Source organism: Lycium ferocissimum, chromosome 12, assembly GCF_029784015.1.
Source record: "Lycium ferocissimum isolate CSIRO_LF1 chromosome 12, AGI_CSIRO_Lferr_CH_V1, whole genome shotgun sequence".
In the NCBI taxonomy this organism is placed as follows: domain Eukaryota; kingdom Viridiplantae; phylum Streptophyta; class Magnoliopsida; order Solanales; family Solanaceae; genus Lycium; species Lycium ferocissimum.
The window spans coordinates 39552450-39569529 of record NC_081353.1 but is presented as its reverse complement, the minus strand read 5'-3'; the positions used below and the strand labels follow the sequence as shown (position 1 = coordinate 39569529).

The 17080-nt window shown below is 36.4% G+C and overlaps 1 protein-coding gene and 1 long non-coding RNA gene across 2 annotated transcripts; both read right to left on the bottom strand.

Annotated features, from left to right (window-relative positions):
• Positions 1 to 1966: 1966 nt before the first annotated feature.
• On the bottom strand, positions 1967 to 2536 carry LOC132040678 (uncharacterized). Its single transcript, XR_009410747.1, has 2 exons — positions 2432 to 2536; positions 1967 to 2347 (listed from the first exon to the last, which is right to left on the bottom strand). It is a non-coding gene; the product is annotated as an uncharacterized LOC132040678 (long non-coding RNA).
• A 5801-nt stretch (positions 2537 to 8337) lies between these two features.
• On the bottom strand, positions 8338 to 17080 carry LOC132038991 (pyrophosphate--fructose 6-phosphate 1-phosphotransferase subunit alpha-like). Its single transcript, XM_059429506.1, has 19 exons — positions 16914 to 17080; positions 14024 to 14196; positions 13659 to 13771; positions 13319 to 13393; positions 13122 to 13235; positions 12948 to 13015; positions 12675 to 12758; positions 12213 to 12266; positions 11946 to 12026; positions 11741 to 11834; positions 11584 to 11657; positions 11254 to 11364; positions 11112 to 11156; positions 10969 to 11025; positions 9998 to 10102; positions 9578 to 9694; positions 9274 to 9377; positions 8904 to 9069; positions 8338 to 8748 (listed from the first exon to the last, which is right to left on the bottom strand). The coding sequence occupies exons 1-19, from the start codon at positions 17001 to 17003 to the stop codon at positions 8620 to 8622; spliced, it is 1854 nt and encodes a 617-aa protein (XP_059285489.1). The 5' UTR covers positions 17004 to 17080; the 3' UTR covers positions 8338 to 8619.

Below are 17080 nucleotides of genomic sequence, written 5' to 3'. Positions count from 1 at the left end.
TAACCGTGCTATCGACGAATATAATAAGAAAGAGCATAATGTATGTATGCCCCCTATATAAGTTCCCCCGACTATCCTTCCTTTACTTTAGTTTCTTCACTTCTACAAGCGATTATATAGTTGCCCCTCTCCCCTTGTAGGTTTTCAAATACAAAATTTTAAAGATTGAGAAAGTCAATTATCTGATTTCGGGATACGACCAGTATTGCATGATTGTTAAAGTCTTGAATCTCACAATTGGTACTCCTATCGAAACTTTTCACATCTAAGTTGCTAAAAAAAATTGGTACTGGTTTTGAAGATGTCCTTTCATGCGGGCCAAAAGGAGTGGTAAGCAAGCACCAACTGATAATCACATGCATTTTTTTCTGTGAGAAATGCACTTGTGCTTGATAACTAACTTTTCTTTGTTTTGTTTCTACTGAACTAATTTTCAGGAGCCAAATTTTAGTGTATTTTGCAAGCTGAAAATCCCGATGAATGCAAAGGAGTCTCATGAGGAAAGGTAAAGGCATTTGACCTATGGTTATTAAGCATTTGTTGTTTAAGCGTTTTGCTTTGATATGTGATTTGTTTGTGTTATATTTATCTAAATTTAGTAGTGTTTGAGAACATTTCAGTCTCTATAGTTACAACTGCTTTAACCGTAAGAGGTGATCTCATATGTTCTTCTTAAGAGATACTAAGTGAAGTATCTCTAATAAGTTTTAGTTATTTTCGAGCAGTCTTTGTGATGAATTGAATGCATATAATATTTGGTTGATTCTTATTTTGTAGAATGCATTATATTGACAGCATGTAGCTTTAATTTTTCTACCTCTATTAGAGAAAGAGCGCTTTAAAAATACTTAAACATCTTATACTTTCATACAGTAAAGACAAATGAATATTCATCCTATTTTTCACATAAATTTTATTTATTTTCTTATTGGAAGAATTTTATATATACGAAGTACTAACAAACTCCTTTATGCTTATGACATGCCACTAGTAGTCATCATATTATCGAAGGCTCGCAATGATTATTTTTGATAATGTGTTAGAAAAGTTCTCTATATTTCATATTTTGAAATTGCACGTGCAGTACAACAACATTTCAAAAGAGGTTTTGAGATATCATATATTCATTTCATGTCTCTTATGATTAATGAAAAACTAGATGAGTATGTTCCTTTCATTTTTATTGTATAAATAAATTTACAATTCACAACTGGATGCCTATGCTTTTAGTGGATAAATTGTGTCGGAAAGATGTCTAAAACAAGTGTTGATTCCAAAGTATAAATACTGGGGTGCATAATTTTACAAGAATTTGCTATCCTAGAATGCTACTTACAAATATAGCAATCTTAGCATATACATATAACTTAGCAGTAGACTCTGTCAGCTGGTCTCACTTTTTTTTTTATTTCCCAACTAGTATAATCATCTTTCTTGCACAATTTTTTCTTCTGTATAAAAACGAATCATATCAGGGAATGAACAAAACCTAAATGATGCACAAAATGATGATACTAAAATTACAAAGCAGACAAGCTGAGACTAACAACATATTATTCATATTAATTTAACCAGAAACATAAAGACCATTCAAGAACAAAAACTAAATGCTGGACAAAATAATGATACTAAAATCAAAATGAACACAAATTTAAAAAGCAGCGTATTATTCAATGTAACTTAACAAGAAACATAAATTCCATTTGCAAATGAAGAGAATCGTAAGAAAATAAAGAGAAACCGCTGAAAGAGTGAAGAAGAATGAGAAACATACCATAGCGATGAAGAGAAACCACTAAAAGAGGAGATTCTGAGTTTCGAGTTTGAGAGTGAAAATAAGGACCAATTCGGTTGGGTTGTGTTGGGTAGGGTTTTGACCCAAATAAACCCATTTTGACCCAATCGACAGTAAGAATTTGGGAAGAACGAAATAACCTAAGCACTAAACTATAGTCCAAACTAATAATACACAATACTAAAATTATATATATGCCAAATGGAAATCTAAAGTTCATATGCCAAACAACATATGCCAAACAACATATGCCATGAGAGCAATAAGCAAACCAAAATTAGAGGGTCGGGTCGGGTTCCAGGGCTTTTTTTTAAGACCTAAAATTATAAAAAGTCCTAGAATTTATAATAACTTATTTATGGCTAGTTTTTTGTTAACCCACTAGTTAATATTATATATAACTTTATAGTGCTTATAAAAACTATAAACACTTGTAAAGAATGCAATATACAATCTCCTGTTTGAACAAATCAATTGCTACAGCCTGATCCGGGTGTTGAATGGCATGCTTCGCGCTAACTGTACCTAAACACCCAAAAGCACCACATCCGCCTATGACAAAGAAATAAGCAGCAAGTCAAAGGCTGATCAAGAAAAAGACTATCAAAACAGTTTAAAATATGTAAGAGAACTTACGTATAGTTTGCTGCAGCCCATTGGAGTCATAAGCCTAGGGCTGCAATGGACATGTCTGTGCCTAACACTAGCACAAATCGCACTGCCATAATCCTCAACTGGTTCCTGAAAAAAGAGAATAAAGAAAATTCAATTATACCACAAACCAGTTAATGATCCTAATAAAAGAATGCAAACAGGTTAAAGAATAAGAGCATATTATTCAATACAATTTAATAACATGTTATTCAGAGCAATTTAACCCAAAACATGAAGTTCATTCAAGAACAAAACCTAAATGCACGAACAAAGTAATGATACTGAAATCAAAATGTTGACAAGCTGAGACTAATAACATACTATTCATAGCAATTTAACCCAAAAACATGAAGTCCATTTAAGAACAAAACCTAAATACACAAACACAACAACGATACTATCATAAAAATGCACACAAGCTCAGACTAACATATTCTTATTCATAGCAATTTAACACAAAACATAAAGTCAATTCAAGAACAAAACCTAAATGACGAATAAAATGATGATACTAAAATCAAAATGCAGACAAGCTGAGACTAATAACTTTTTTTTTTTTAGAAGGTTCACTCTGATAAATATAAACCACAACATAATAAGCATCCCCAACTAAACAAGTTTCCAAATAAGTATTCACAAACATCTTGTATAAGAGTAGAGGTAGTGAAATAGTTAGACCATTAGGATCTACTAAATCATGTCGATATTGAATAGAGGTAGAGAAAGAGTTAGATCATTAGGATCATTAGAGTAGAGGTGGTGAAAAAGTTAGATCATTAGGATCTACTAAATCATGTCGATATTGAGTCTTCATATAAATAGGTGTTTGTAATCTCCATTTGCCAGCAAGCAAACACAGTTGTAGCTATATGTATCTATTTAGCATCTGGATCTAGAACATGAGGCGGCTATTTAGCATTTGGATCTGGAACATGCGGTGGCACTTCACCTTTTTCCAACATTCTCAAGCAATTTTCTTTGAGATTCTTTTTCATTTTGGTATGGCTTGGGTATGGATATATGAACTTCCCATACTTATCCTTTTAGTGCACACACCTGCCAACTGTAATGACCTGTTTAGTCGTTATAGTCTTTTCGGCATTTTCGCCTTTTTTGAGCATTGACTAGCGCATTTTGACCCGAAGTTGACTTCTGGGTAAACGGACCTTTTTTGAAAATGTGTCAATTTCGAGAGGTCCGGATGGTTGCTTATGACTTGTGTGTATATTTGGTTCGATTCCCAATGCACTTGGATGCATTTTGGGACTTGGGTTGAAAATTAAAACTAAGGCGTTGGGGGTTGACTTGGTCAATAAAGCCTCCATTGGGAATTCCGAGGCCACGAGCGCGCTCGTAGCATATTTTTGTGTGGGTCTGTGTGTATGGTTTGTGAGCAGATGGCCTCGGGAATATACCGAAATTTTAATTAAAGCCTTAGGAAAAACGGAGGGATTCTGGTAGATGGTGCCCGATATGGCGGCACCGCTGTTGCGGTGTGCTAGCCGCCGGGGTGGCCTTTTGGGCACTATAGCAGTGCTGCTGTAGCGGCCCCGTTATCGTCGTGGCGGTGACGGGCCAGGTATTTTCATTAAGTGTGATTTAAATAAGCCCTTAGACCCTCATTATTTTCCATTTCGAAATTAGAGCTTGGATAACAGTTCTTGAAGATATTTTGGAGACATTCTTGGAGGTAAATCTTGCCTTTTCCTTTACTCTTCCTTAATCACAATCATCTTAGATTTCCCCCTTCTCTTTAATAATCCCTTAGTGATGGAAGTTGAAAAAGGGTTTTGATGAACTTTTCCTTAGGCTCACGTATGAGGAAATTGATGATGTTTATATTAGATTTTGAATAATCTAATCTTATTAATCATTTATCTTTCATTTTTAGTGTTGAATTTCGGAATCAAAGACTTAGGGTTTATACCCAATTTCGGGTTTTGCTTGAAATTAGAAATTAGGCTAATCTTTGAGTTAAATCAGCGATTAGTGGATGGGTTATGATCACCTAGTACTTAATTTGACATTTTGCTTCCGAATTCCCCGTTATGCCCCTTATGGACTCATTTCCCCAATTTCTGGGGCTAGAATTGACCTAATTGAAATAGTAACAATATTAGTGTCATTCTTCATGATTTCTAATCTAGATTTCGATTATGCTTAGACTACTTAGGTTCTGAGGTTCAGCGGAAAGGCAAAGCAAAGGAGTGAGTTATTGGTGTTGCGGTTCGACCATCCAGGTAGGTTATGGCTTACCTTCGGTGAGACTTCGTATAGCGAAGCACATATTTATATTATATTATCTGAGACAGCATGTGAAACTTCGGGTATGAAGTTGGGTTGGACATTGCCATAGGCTGGGCCCTATTGTGTGTTGGGACTGGCTATCCTGTTGTATTGTGTTTGATTGTTCTATTGTGTTGTCTTGCAATCGTGAGTTGTTGATAGATATTGGATTCTGTTAATCGTCTTTATTACGATATTGTTGGCATACCCGTTGTTGGTATTTGTGATTCGGATATATTGTTGGCATACCCACTATTGGTATTTGTGATTAAAACATACTGTTAGCGTACCCACTCTTGGTACTTGTGATTCAGTTATATTATTGGCATACCCACTGTTGGTACTTGTGATTCAGTTATATTATTGGCATACCCACTATTGGTATTTGTGATTCGGATATATTGTGGCTTCCCCATTGTTGGTACTTTTGATGTTGAGCATGATTATCAATGCTAATCCATGCATTGCATGCACTCTCATTTTCATGATACACTACTGCATGGTCGATATCTGGGGTTCATCCCGGAATGGTTGTTGAGTGAAATTGATACTTGATGAAACTCTTTTACTTGAGTGATGTGAGAGGCCGATGTCTGATGATCAATTTCGGAATCTTGATGAAACTCTTTTACTTGAGTGATGTGAGAGGCCAATATCCGATGATCAATTTCGGAATCGTTGTTGTATGACCGATATCTGATGTTAGTTCCGGAATCATTGTTAGTGCATGGACTCTGCAAGTCCCCCAGGGTAGTGCCGGTGAGAACCCCCCGTGGGCAAAGATTCGGGGTCCCGTCTATCTGTTAGGCAAAGATCTGAGACGGGTGACACTTAGACTTCGCGAGTCAGGTTGGGTTGTGCTATCGAGACGTCGATATTTTCGCCCGGAGAATATGTGTACACCGCATGTGCATGTTATTGCATTGCATTCATACCATCATTGCATTGCATTGGCATTATGACTTGATTGAGATGCTTGGTGATTGTATCGTGATGTTGGATTGGATTGGATATATTCAGACTTAACATATTTGGGATTAGATGCTTTACATAGGCGTTGATGGATACTTGGCATTGATTACATTGTCTTATACTTGTTGGTTTATTTGCTTATATCTGAGTTGTGTTAGCTATGCTTAGTCAACCGATGATGCCTACCAGTATTGTTGTCTTGTACCGACCTGCACTTGCCGCATTCTTTTATGAATGCAGAGTATCAGGCCGGATCCACTTCCGTGACGCGTGGCTGATAGTTGCTTCAGCTCTATTCTCGAGTTTCCAGGGTGAGCATGGCCATCCGCCGCCTTGAAGACTTTCCTATCTTTATGTCCTATTTTATCCGGAGACATAGACACTTATGTCTTAATATTCCGGATTGTATTATTTCTTTAGATGCTCGTCCGGGAATAAGGGGGACATAGTGAACGTAACCACTCCCTTGGTTGGGGGCTGTGACTCCCCTATCCTTTCCATTTTGGTGGGAAGGTAAGTGCCCGCACGACCTAGGCAAAATAGGTCGTGACACCAACGACTGAGCAGAATCGAAATCCTGGCCACAAACGCAGAAAATTGTGATGGACTTATGTTTTCGCTGGACATGTTCTTCTACAAGCATAGCCTTTCGAAAATTTTGTACACAGTCCCCTATCTGACATTGATACGCCGACGAGAAGAGTCGATTAGCGAGCTTCACGAGACCCTTTTTATTCATTTTGGATGAAAGTGCGAAAGAGAGATGGAGAAAAGTATGCTGTGATATGTAATAGCAATTTAAACAAAAACATAAAAATCATTCAAGAACAAAACCTAAATGCCGAACAAAATAATGACACTAAAATCAAAATGACAAGAAGTTTAGAATGCAACATATTATTCAATGCAATTTAACAAGAAACATAAACTCCATTTGCAAATGAAGAGAATCATAAGGAAATAAAAAGAAACCGCTGAAAGAGTGAAGGAGGATGAGAAACACAACATAATGATGAAGAGAAACCACTGAAAGAGGCGATTCTGAGTTTAAGAGGAAAAATAAGGACCAATTCGGTTGGGTTGTGTTCGGTAGGGTTTTGACCCAAATAAACCCATTTTGACCCAACTGATGGTAAGAATTTGCGAAGAACGAAATAACATAAGCACTAAACTATAGTCCAAACTAACAATACACAATACTTAACTTATATATATGCCAAATGGAAATTTAAAGTTCATTTCTTAACAACATATGCCATGAGAGTAACAAGCAAACCAAAATTAGGGGGTCGGGTCGGGTTCAGGGGCTTTATAGAAAATTTTAAACCCTAAAATAATAAAATGTCCTATTATTTATAATTTTCCTAGCTTATTTATTAGTTAATATTAAATATAAATTTTTAGTGCTTATAAGAACTTTGAAATAACAAGTAAGACAATTCTTAATAAAAGTGATATCACGCCCCGAACCATAGCCTGGGCGAAACATGGCGCTCGGTGCCTTGCCATTTGTTTTCTACCAAAAATGCACTTGTGCTTGGTAACTAACTTTTCTTTGTTTTGTTTCTACCCAACTGATTTTCAAGAGCCGGATCTTAGTATATTTCGCAAGCTGAAAATTGATGCAAAGGAGCGTCCACGAGGAAAGGAAAAGGCACTTGACCCATAGTTATTGTTTAAGCTTTTTGCTTTGATATGCAATATATTTATAATGACATTATGTGCGTGGATTATATTTATCTAGATTTAGTAGGGTACAGTTTGAGAACATTTTAAGTCTCTGTCGGGTTTTCTTAAAACGGAAAAGGGCCAAAATTACCCCTGAACTTTGAAAAATAGTTCATTCATACCCTTCGTTATACTATAGGGCTAATTATACCCTTACCGTTATACTATGAGATCAATTATATCTTTATGTGTAACGTTTACCACGTGGCATCATCCCAGCCCTTAAAAAAAAATTCCCATCAAAATTTTTTTACCCATTAAAATAACTCAACCCAACCCGACCCGAAATTATTTATTCCACCCAAACCAATACGGACCAACCCATTCCCTAAAACTATTCCCCCCCCCCCCCCCCCAAACGCACAATCTCTCTTCATACACTGCAAAGATGTTTTCAAACTTGTTTTTAGGGAATGGGTTGGTCCGTATTAGTTTGGGTGGAAAATAATTTAGTTGGGTTGAGTTATTTTAATGGGTGAAAAAAAATTTGATGGGAAATTTTTTTGAAGGGGATACAGTTTGAGAACACATAAGGGTATAATTGATCCCATCTCTGATAACGATGTTTGGGTATAACTATAGTATAACGAAGGATATAAATGAACTAATTTCCAAAGTTCAGGGGTAATTTTGGCCCTTTTCCGTTCTTAAAATCCTTGATAAACACATTGAATTTTTGCAAAAGTTTTCGACACGCCAATCAAATCCTCTCTCCATTCAAGCAGATGGGCACCTTGTGCTTGTGAATGAGTGTGATACATACCTCTTTGCTTAAAGACACACCAAAGACAAAAGTTGCAATCAAACAAATTGGTGATGCACAAATTATGTACTTCTTTGCTCGAAGACACCACCAAAGACGAAAGTTGCAACAAATCAAACAAATTGGTGGTCCAAAGATCTCATCGAGAGAAGCACCAAACATTTGTATATCCCTAGAAACCGCCCTTCTCAACATTATTCAACTCGTCAAAAATACAAAAGCACAAATAAAGAAACAGACTCGAGACATTTGAAGACCTCTATATTGTCGCACAATCTAACATTTCTGTAACTAAATAAAGTTTCTGCAAAATCCGACAAAAGATGATTGGGGAGAAAAAGAAGAGGTTGAATTCTATTAAGTTTGGCAAATAGAATTTCCGCAATCTCTAAATTTCCGCAAGGTTAAGGGGTGTTCTCATCTAGAATGGTGTGCTCACATTGCTTGAAGTAGAGGCCATCACAGAAAGAATGTCTGTGACAGAAGACATGGCACTCAATGCAGCTTTCAGGACATCTTGCGAGCATCCAGGCTTCACGATTGTACGAACCTGGAAAGTAGATAATAAAATGAAAAGGCATGCACCAAACCAAAGTAAAAAAAAAAAAATGAATGTAAATGTATAGCCAAGCTTGGATTGCACTTGGCCATGATAAATAAATGATGCTATAATTTTATGTAAGAGTAGATATCTACAGTCATCACCTTGTCCAGATACTCTTGCAATTTCTTAATGCGACCCATGTAATCCTGGTCTTCAACACAAAGAGTTACAGCCTTTGCGTCAGCACCAGGGCCATCAAACTGGAGGGGACCTGGGTTTCTGTAAACATCATCGAGCAAGAACTTTGTTGCATTCTGACTCAATAATCTGCACCAAAGTAACGAGACAAATCAGGTCCAGTGGCAGGCCAAAGAAGAATCACTTAGATGCACAGAATTCAGTATAGAATGCCAGCTCTTAAGAGAGCTTTTCCTTGGAATTTATTGTCTACTTCCTACTTTTCAACCACAAAAGTTCAGCTTCCTCTTAAGCTTCACTTGTAAAAAAGCAAAAGTTAAGATATCGACATACTCGTATGCTTTGCCCTTCAAATCCACGGTGGCTGGATGCACAGCAGGCTTTCCAAGTGATGCCCTGCCAGGACCACGACCATACCGCTTCACACTCATCATAGCCTAGAATTTAAACAAACAGTGATAAGGTCAAATCTTTTTCCTCTTTTCTTCTATTTTTATTTTTATTTTTTGGTAGGTAGCGGACAGTGTGAAACCTTAAACGTAATTAGTACAGCTTCACCAAAAATAGATAAGCTTTAGGGTGCATTAGTCAACAAGTTCCAATTGGACATCAGTGCAAAATATAGTAAGGAGCTTACAGTTATAGGAGCAGCTCCACAGCGCCACTTGTTGACAGGATTCTTCAAGTTAGTCAATGTGGCCATGTAACCGTTGAGGCCAGCAGCCAAAATATGATAGCAGACGTGACCAAGTACCTGGCATGTAATTCTGTTACTATCTTTTTATTCTGTAATAATCTTGTACTCCCTCTATCCCAATTTATGTGATGCACTTTCCTTTTTAGTTTGTCCAGAAAAGAATGGTACCCTTTTTTTATAAACAATTTACTTGATTTATAGCCATACAAATATCTATGGCTTGTTTTAGAATATAAGTTTCAAAGTCTCTTTTTTTTTTCTTTCTCAAACTACATGTCAGTCAAACAACAGCACATGAAATAGGACAGAGGGAGTATGTCTCACTTAAAAGAAAAAGAAAGGAAAAAAGATTAAGCTTACATATGCATAGTCACAATCAAACTTTGATGGCAATGATCCCCGAGCTTGATAACCAAAGAAATGGCAAATTGCGTTAAATTTCTTTCCCTTGTAAGTTCCTTCTTTCTGTAAAGTCATACAAGATACAAGAGATATTATGTTAAGGCAACGCTGACCAAGGCAGCAAATATCTAAATCATGTGAGATTCACTTTTTCAAAATGCACCAGCTGTTAAAAGTAATAACAATGATTTTCAAGCAAACAAAAATTTACATAGAAAGACTGCTCAGTGAAAACATAATAATGGCTGAAGGATCTGTATCAAGTATGCAGTAACAACCTTCTATGGTCAATGAACTTTAGTACTAGCAATGGACATGATTATGTAGTCAATACGGCTACATTCAGTTCATGAGCAAGATTTTAAGCTCTGATAAAGCACCATATGAAATAGCCATATCCAGTCTAAACTGTCTGACACAGGCAATGTCAAAGCAAAGGAAGAGGTCATGTAACATAACCTTGTTTTTGGGAGGACAATATCGTAAGCAGCTTTAAGATTTAGCATTCCGACGTAAAACGTTAGGAAGAAGAGCTGTATTTCATGAAATAAGGAAAGAGAAAAACTTGATTGAATTTTCTGAGGTCTAAACATATCATTCTCCCCACTCCAAACTTGCACAAATGTGGTCCTTAATCTTCTCTGACAGACAGTATGAGTTGTATTGAAGGAAATCATTCTTGTAACTTTCCATCAAATAAATTCGCCAAGAAATGTAACACAACAACAATGTAGAGGTTGGCAGAACTCAGTGCTATTCACTTACAAGCTCAAAAGCTTATAGTAGTAAAACAACATACATATCCTTTCTCAAAATTTCTTTCATGTTTAGAGATGGGATATTTTATTTATTGTAGCTAAAGAACAACCATACGAAACATTACATGCAACACTTATACATTCCAGAATAGAAGAAGACAGAAGCTATACCAATCGTTTATTCATTTCAGTTTCCACAAGATGAGCAATAAGTTTCTCGGTCTCAATCTGTGTGGAAGAATAAAAGAATAATCAACTTAAAATATAGTGCACATGTATCACCAAACACACCATCCAAAGGGAGAATAGGTTACCTGTGATAGCTGAGCAGAGTCATCTGATTCTGGGTGCAAGAGGAGCTGCAACATCATAAGTATTTTATGTTAAGAACCATCCAAGTGAAACTTAATATCGGTCATATCTGAGTACTCAGTTCCAACAATAGACAAGTGGTACCTGCTTTTTTATAAAAGGCGGCAAGAATTCAAAGAGCGCAGATGCCCAAGGTGATAGTTGAGAGGAGATCTTATCAGCAGAAACGCCTTCTGTGAGTAAACCATGAATTTCCTGTAACACACAGGATCACAACAAGGCAATATGAAAACCAAAAATTCCAATTCCAAACAAAGAATCATAGAAAGCCCAGTTAAGGTTTGGAAGTATTTCTTTCTTGGCCTATTTGTTCTCTTTCCCGTTATTTCTTTTTTCCTTGGGTGAGTGAAGAGGGTGTGATAAGGGATCCTGTGAGGCAGGCTAAGAAATAAAACTCTTTTATTTGGATTTTACCTGCAGAAGAGCATATACTTCAGGAATACTTTCAATAAGCCCCTCTGGCAACAGGATCACACCATGGTTTTTATCTAAATCGAAAAACTTAGTGAGCAGACAATTTTTTTGGAAAAACACCTCAAACGACAACAAAGAAAAGGTAAAGTTTCCATACTTTGTTCAGCCCTAGCTTGAACTGCATCACAAATTTTGTTTGTGATGTCAAAAAGAGTAAGCTTTGATGCAGCTACCTCCTCACCAAGAATTACCTGCAAGATCATTTATTAACACTTTGATAGAGAACACTTGCAAGTTCTAAGATAGAATGTGCTAACAGCACCATTACTTCATTAGTTTTTCAGTGAAGCTGTAAAACGAACCATATTAGGATGTGACTGCAGAGTGCATTCTAAAGCAACATGTGATGCCTTTCGTCCCATGAGTCGGATGAAGTAGTAGTACTGAAAAGGAAAGATTACCATGTTACCATAAAACATAAGGTTGTAAACATAATCAACAGACACTCAACACCATCATAAGAAATTTATATAACAGAAATGAAAGCCACCACAAAGGCAGAAACGTATATTTAAAATTAACCCGACTATTCCATAGAAATTGGAAGAGATGTGAAGACATTAAATTACCTTTTCTGCCGAAAGCGCATCAGTGCACATATTGCTAATCAGTTGGGAGTTAACCTAAGATGAACAAGGATAACAATAAGCTTCTTCCCAAGAAAACAATTTTATAATTTGTTAGAAATTTGTTTCAGTTGAAGCACACAAATAGCATCATAACTAGAAAAAACAAGGACTTATTGCTCATGCAGAAGTCATCAAAATGACCTACAAATTTAACACTTAGTATCTGCTGAATGTACTCACATCAAATTCCATCACATATTAAATAACAAGTAAAAAGAACTCTCAACCTGCCGACCACCATAAGCTAGACCCTCAAAGTTATAGTGGGAAGCATGAACACAAATGAAAATGACAATGCCTCTCAAAGGAAAAGGAAAAAGTGTTAGATGTTAGCATATTGTCAAAAAGTTGGTCCATAGATGAATGCTTCCTTTCATATGATTGACATAACTGGACTAATACCTTGCATATTGTGTCAAAACCAACGTTTGCTTCAACAAACTGATTCTTTAAATCTCCATTTAATGTAACAGGAACTCCAACCACCTGGAGAAGAGGACAATCAGAAAGTATGAAACTTCCATAATGAGAGGAAAAATGGAAGAAAATGCAGAAGTTAAAGTTAGAATACTGCAAAAACATTTGGAAAAAAATTTGGTTATTCATTTCTATTCATGAAAAGTCAGAAGCATAACAGTAAATAAGATAAAGAGAACAGCCGCAACCCATACATACTTTTGTTTGGCATTTTGCTTCAGCAAATGTTTCTGCCAGTTGAGCAGCATCAGTGTTTGATGTTACCCCTTCAAAATACAAAGCATATGTTAGAATGTATATGTGTGTATGTGCGCGCACGCACGCTACTGCTGGAAGATCCATAATGAACCGAAAAAGTTGCATAATAAGTACCTCCAATAATGATAAGGGCATCCAATTTCAAAGCTTTGCATGCAGCCATCGCGGCATTAACTTGCTCGCTCGTTCTAATTTGATCCTTTGTCCGGCCCAGCATGTCATAACCACCTTAATGGGGGATAAATCAACTAATGATCAGCTCAAAGGCAAAAAGGAATAAATACCGACTTTATCCAAAAACCAGATCCTACCTTGATTCTTATAGGTGGCTAGAACATCACTGGTGATCTCTAGGGTTTTCTGTGCAAATAAACCTTCAGACCCACCTGTTGGCATTTGAAAAGGAGAGATTCAGCAGGAAAAATGATGAAACTCAACCTAGTAGATATGAGTACATGACGTATGTAAGAGACACTCATGTTAACCGTGTTAAAGTAGGTCTTCTAAGGGTTTACTGTCCTCCAATAATAGATGACAAGGAGATTTCAACCAGAAGAGTATGAGAAACAATCTTGAAGTCTTACAGATTTATAGAAGAACATGGTAGACACATCACAGAACATAGGGCACAAACATAAAAAGACTACTTACCCAGAAAACCAAGCAAAGTACTGTTAGGATTGTGAATTTTAAGGGCGTCATGAATACCCCATATCACATTATGTCCACCAGGAGATTGTCTCCCACAGAAAACAATTCCAACCCTAAAAAGAATGAATGAACACAATAAGAACGGCACAATACTAGAAATGTTTATGATGTGCTTAAGAATGACTGAAGCTCATTTCACAGAAATCCATGTTTCAGTGAACTTCTGTCCTTATTTTTATACATAATAAATGCATCAGTATTGTTAGGAACCGCTAGCTTTAGACATTTAGTCCCCTCGGTTAGGTTCTAAAGACAGTAAGTGTGGAATTCCAAAAACAACAAAAAGGAAGGATTATAATACATACCTCTTTGCTGGATGCTCGGTAATTATCTGAGCATCAGCGACCTTGGCAGTTGCCCTAAGAAAATGGGCCAAGGGCTGACCATAAGTGTGAGGAAAAGACCGACTTATTACGTGTTCACCAGAGGGATCTGCACAAGTGGTTGCATCACCAAGCTCTACCCGCACAGTAGTACCCTGTTGTAGTGAAACCAGATTTAATAAACTCAGGACTGAAGACAGAAAATCTTTCAACCTTATCACAGTTAGTAGGATTGAACTCTCTGAGCAGCTATCAAGTGCGAACTCAAAGAGCATTTTTTAGTGGATATTATCATAGATACAAAGAACAGGCAGCATATTTCATTACCAATCTAGTGGAAATTGGTAACTTATCAAAATGAAAACACATCTAACAGAATAATCAGATAAATGAACAGAAAACTTCAAAATACATTATCACATACGTTAAAGAAAGTCCATACATAATTCGTCCTTGATTTATACTAAAAATATAAGTGCAGTATACACATGTTCTGCGAGGATAAGGACTATATATACAAAGTCCGCCTTCGTTATCCATCAAACAAGAGACAATCAGCATCTCTTCCTGGAGGGTGCTTGACAGGAAAGTGAATGCTTCTCCCTTCTCTTTTTTTTTTTTTTCAGAAAATAACCAAAAAATCCTCAAGGACCAGTGGCGCACGGGTTAAAAGTCAGTGAAAAATGGACCCGAGACAATCAGTATCTCTTCCTGGAGGCGCTTGACACTATAGGAGAATGCATTCTCTCTTCTTTCTCTTAATAACCAAGAAATACCTGAGGGCAAATGGCCCATGGTTTGAAACTCGGTGAATAATAGACCTGCACTTCTAACCTGTCCAACTTAACATTATTCCTTCTTTTTCTTCTCACAACTACTCGACCACCTTACTTTTAAATTTGATAATTGGCACATATTATAAACACAAAGATCAACCACACCTCAATCCCAAACAAATTGAGGTCGGCTATATGAATCCCCACTTATTCATTTAAGTTCATTTCATGTCATCATCATACTAATAAATCCTATATTAACACAATGACAAAAAAATCGAACAGAAAATTGTGCCCGCTACGAATAAGATAATAATTCTAATACGACAAGAGACACCTTACACCGAAAAGCAGTAACAAGACAGATAGCAGAACGTATGTGATCTACAACATCAGATCTATTGTTAATCACATTAATATACCTAGACAAACTAATGAAATATACATTTGGCTGGAAACTATTCGCTGATTTTTCGAAATGTTAAACATATGCAACTGCTCTCGGAATCATACCAATGAAACTTAGCAGGCGAACTGTTAGAACTAATGTAACTCCACCCTTAATGGGTGAATACATAAGTTACTTTTCACATGAATGCGGTTCATGAATGGAGCAAATTGTAACTCCATAGTAACTCCCTAGTTAATGGAAGAAGAGTTATTAAGCTCTTAAAGAAAGTGGGAGTTAAAAGTAGTTTCTTCTACTATAAAAAGGGATAACTTTGAGGTCATTCTACACACCACAAAATTGAGAGAAAAAACATCTTTAGAATAGAGTGTGATTGTTGTGGACAATTTACAAGACTCTACAAGTGGTCTTGTAAGAAATCGTTTGGCAATTGGTAATAGTAACACTGACACACACATAGTAAAAAGAATTCGTTTTGAAGAATAGATGTCTTTCACATCCAGCTATAACAATGAGTAATTTTTTAATTTCTAAATGGCAGTTCCAAAAAAACGCACTTCGACATCAAAAAAGCGTATTCGTAAAAATATTTGGAAAAGGAAGGGATATTGGGTAGCATTAAAGGCTTTTTCGTTAGCGAAATCTCTTTCTACCGGGAATTCCAACAGTTTTTTTTTTTGTACGCCAAACAAAAATAAATAAGTAATAAAACGTTAGAATAATTTGAATCAACTTGAAAAAAGAATTCAATTATTCTGAAATTATTCAATCAATTATTATCTAATTGAATAATTTAACAATTTCCCTTTCATATTTGATATTGATTAGCTCACAATACATAATGGAACTCTCTTCACTTTTCTGATTGATATATAAAATAATCGAATTAGGAAATCCTCTATTTACTATTTACTGAATAATAATTTTTTTATCGACAAAAGAATAAAGATCATTTCTATTCCAAGGTGGGGAGTTTGATTTTCCTCACTAGAGAAAAAAGTATGCATTATTACGCATAAATATCCGAGTTCTAATTCCAACACGAACAAATGAATATTATACACAGATGGGAAAACCAGTTCATAGTAGAGCAAGGAAAAATGTATGAATGGCTATTTTTTTTTTTTTGATAACATGGGAACCCGCAGCTGCTACCCTTTGGGTGCGCACAGGGTAAAACCAGCTCCTGTGCAATAGCTCGCAAACCACACAGGAGAGGTAACCCGCACTAGGCAAGCCCCGTGCGACGAGCTCGACCCAGAAGGCAAATCCCCTGCTGTCGTTGGCAGGGGGTTTCGAACCTGAGACCTCCATTATGAAAGCCCCATGCTCAACCAACTGAGCCACCCTTGCAGGTAAATGTATGAATGGCTGTATGAATCCTAACTTCTTTCATTTAAGCTCATTTCATATCATCATCATACTGATAAATCAATCGCTACAAATAAGCCAATTCTAATACGATGAGAGATACACGTAGCCATCAAAAAACCATGTACCTGATCTACAACATCAGATCTGTTGTTAAGCACATTAGTACACCTCAACAAACTACAAATACATACATTTGGTCAGTAACTATTTACTAATTGTCGAAATATTAAACATACGTAACAAATAAATTATACACAGATGGGAAAAACAGTTCATAGTGAAGCCAGGGCAAAAAAAAAAAAAAAAGAAAGACCTGAAGACAAGGAGGAAGTTCAGGTTGGTATTGAGATCTAAGTTTTTGGAGATCAGAGAGTTGTCTAGCTATGCCATAATCTGCATCCATTGTATGATATTATTTACCTACTACACTGAAACACTGGCACTGTTTGTTTCTCTCTCCTTTGCTCTGAGAATACCGTT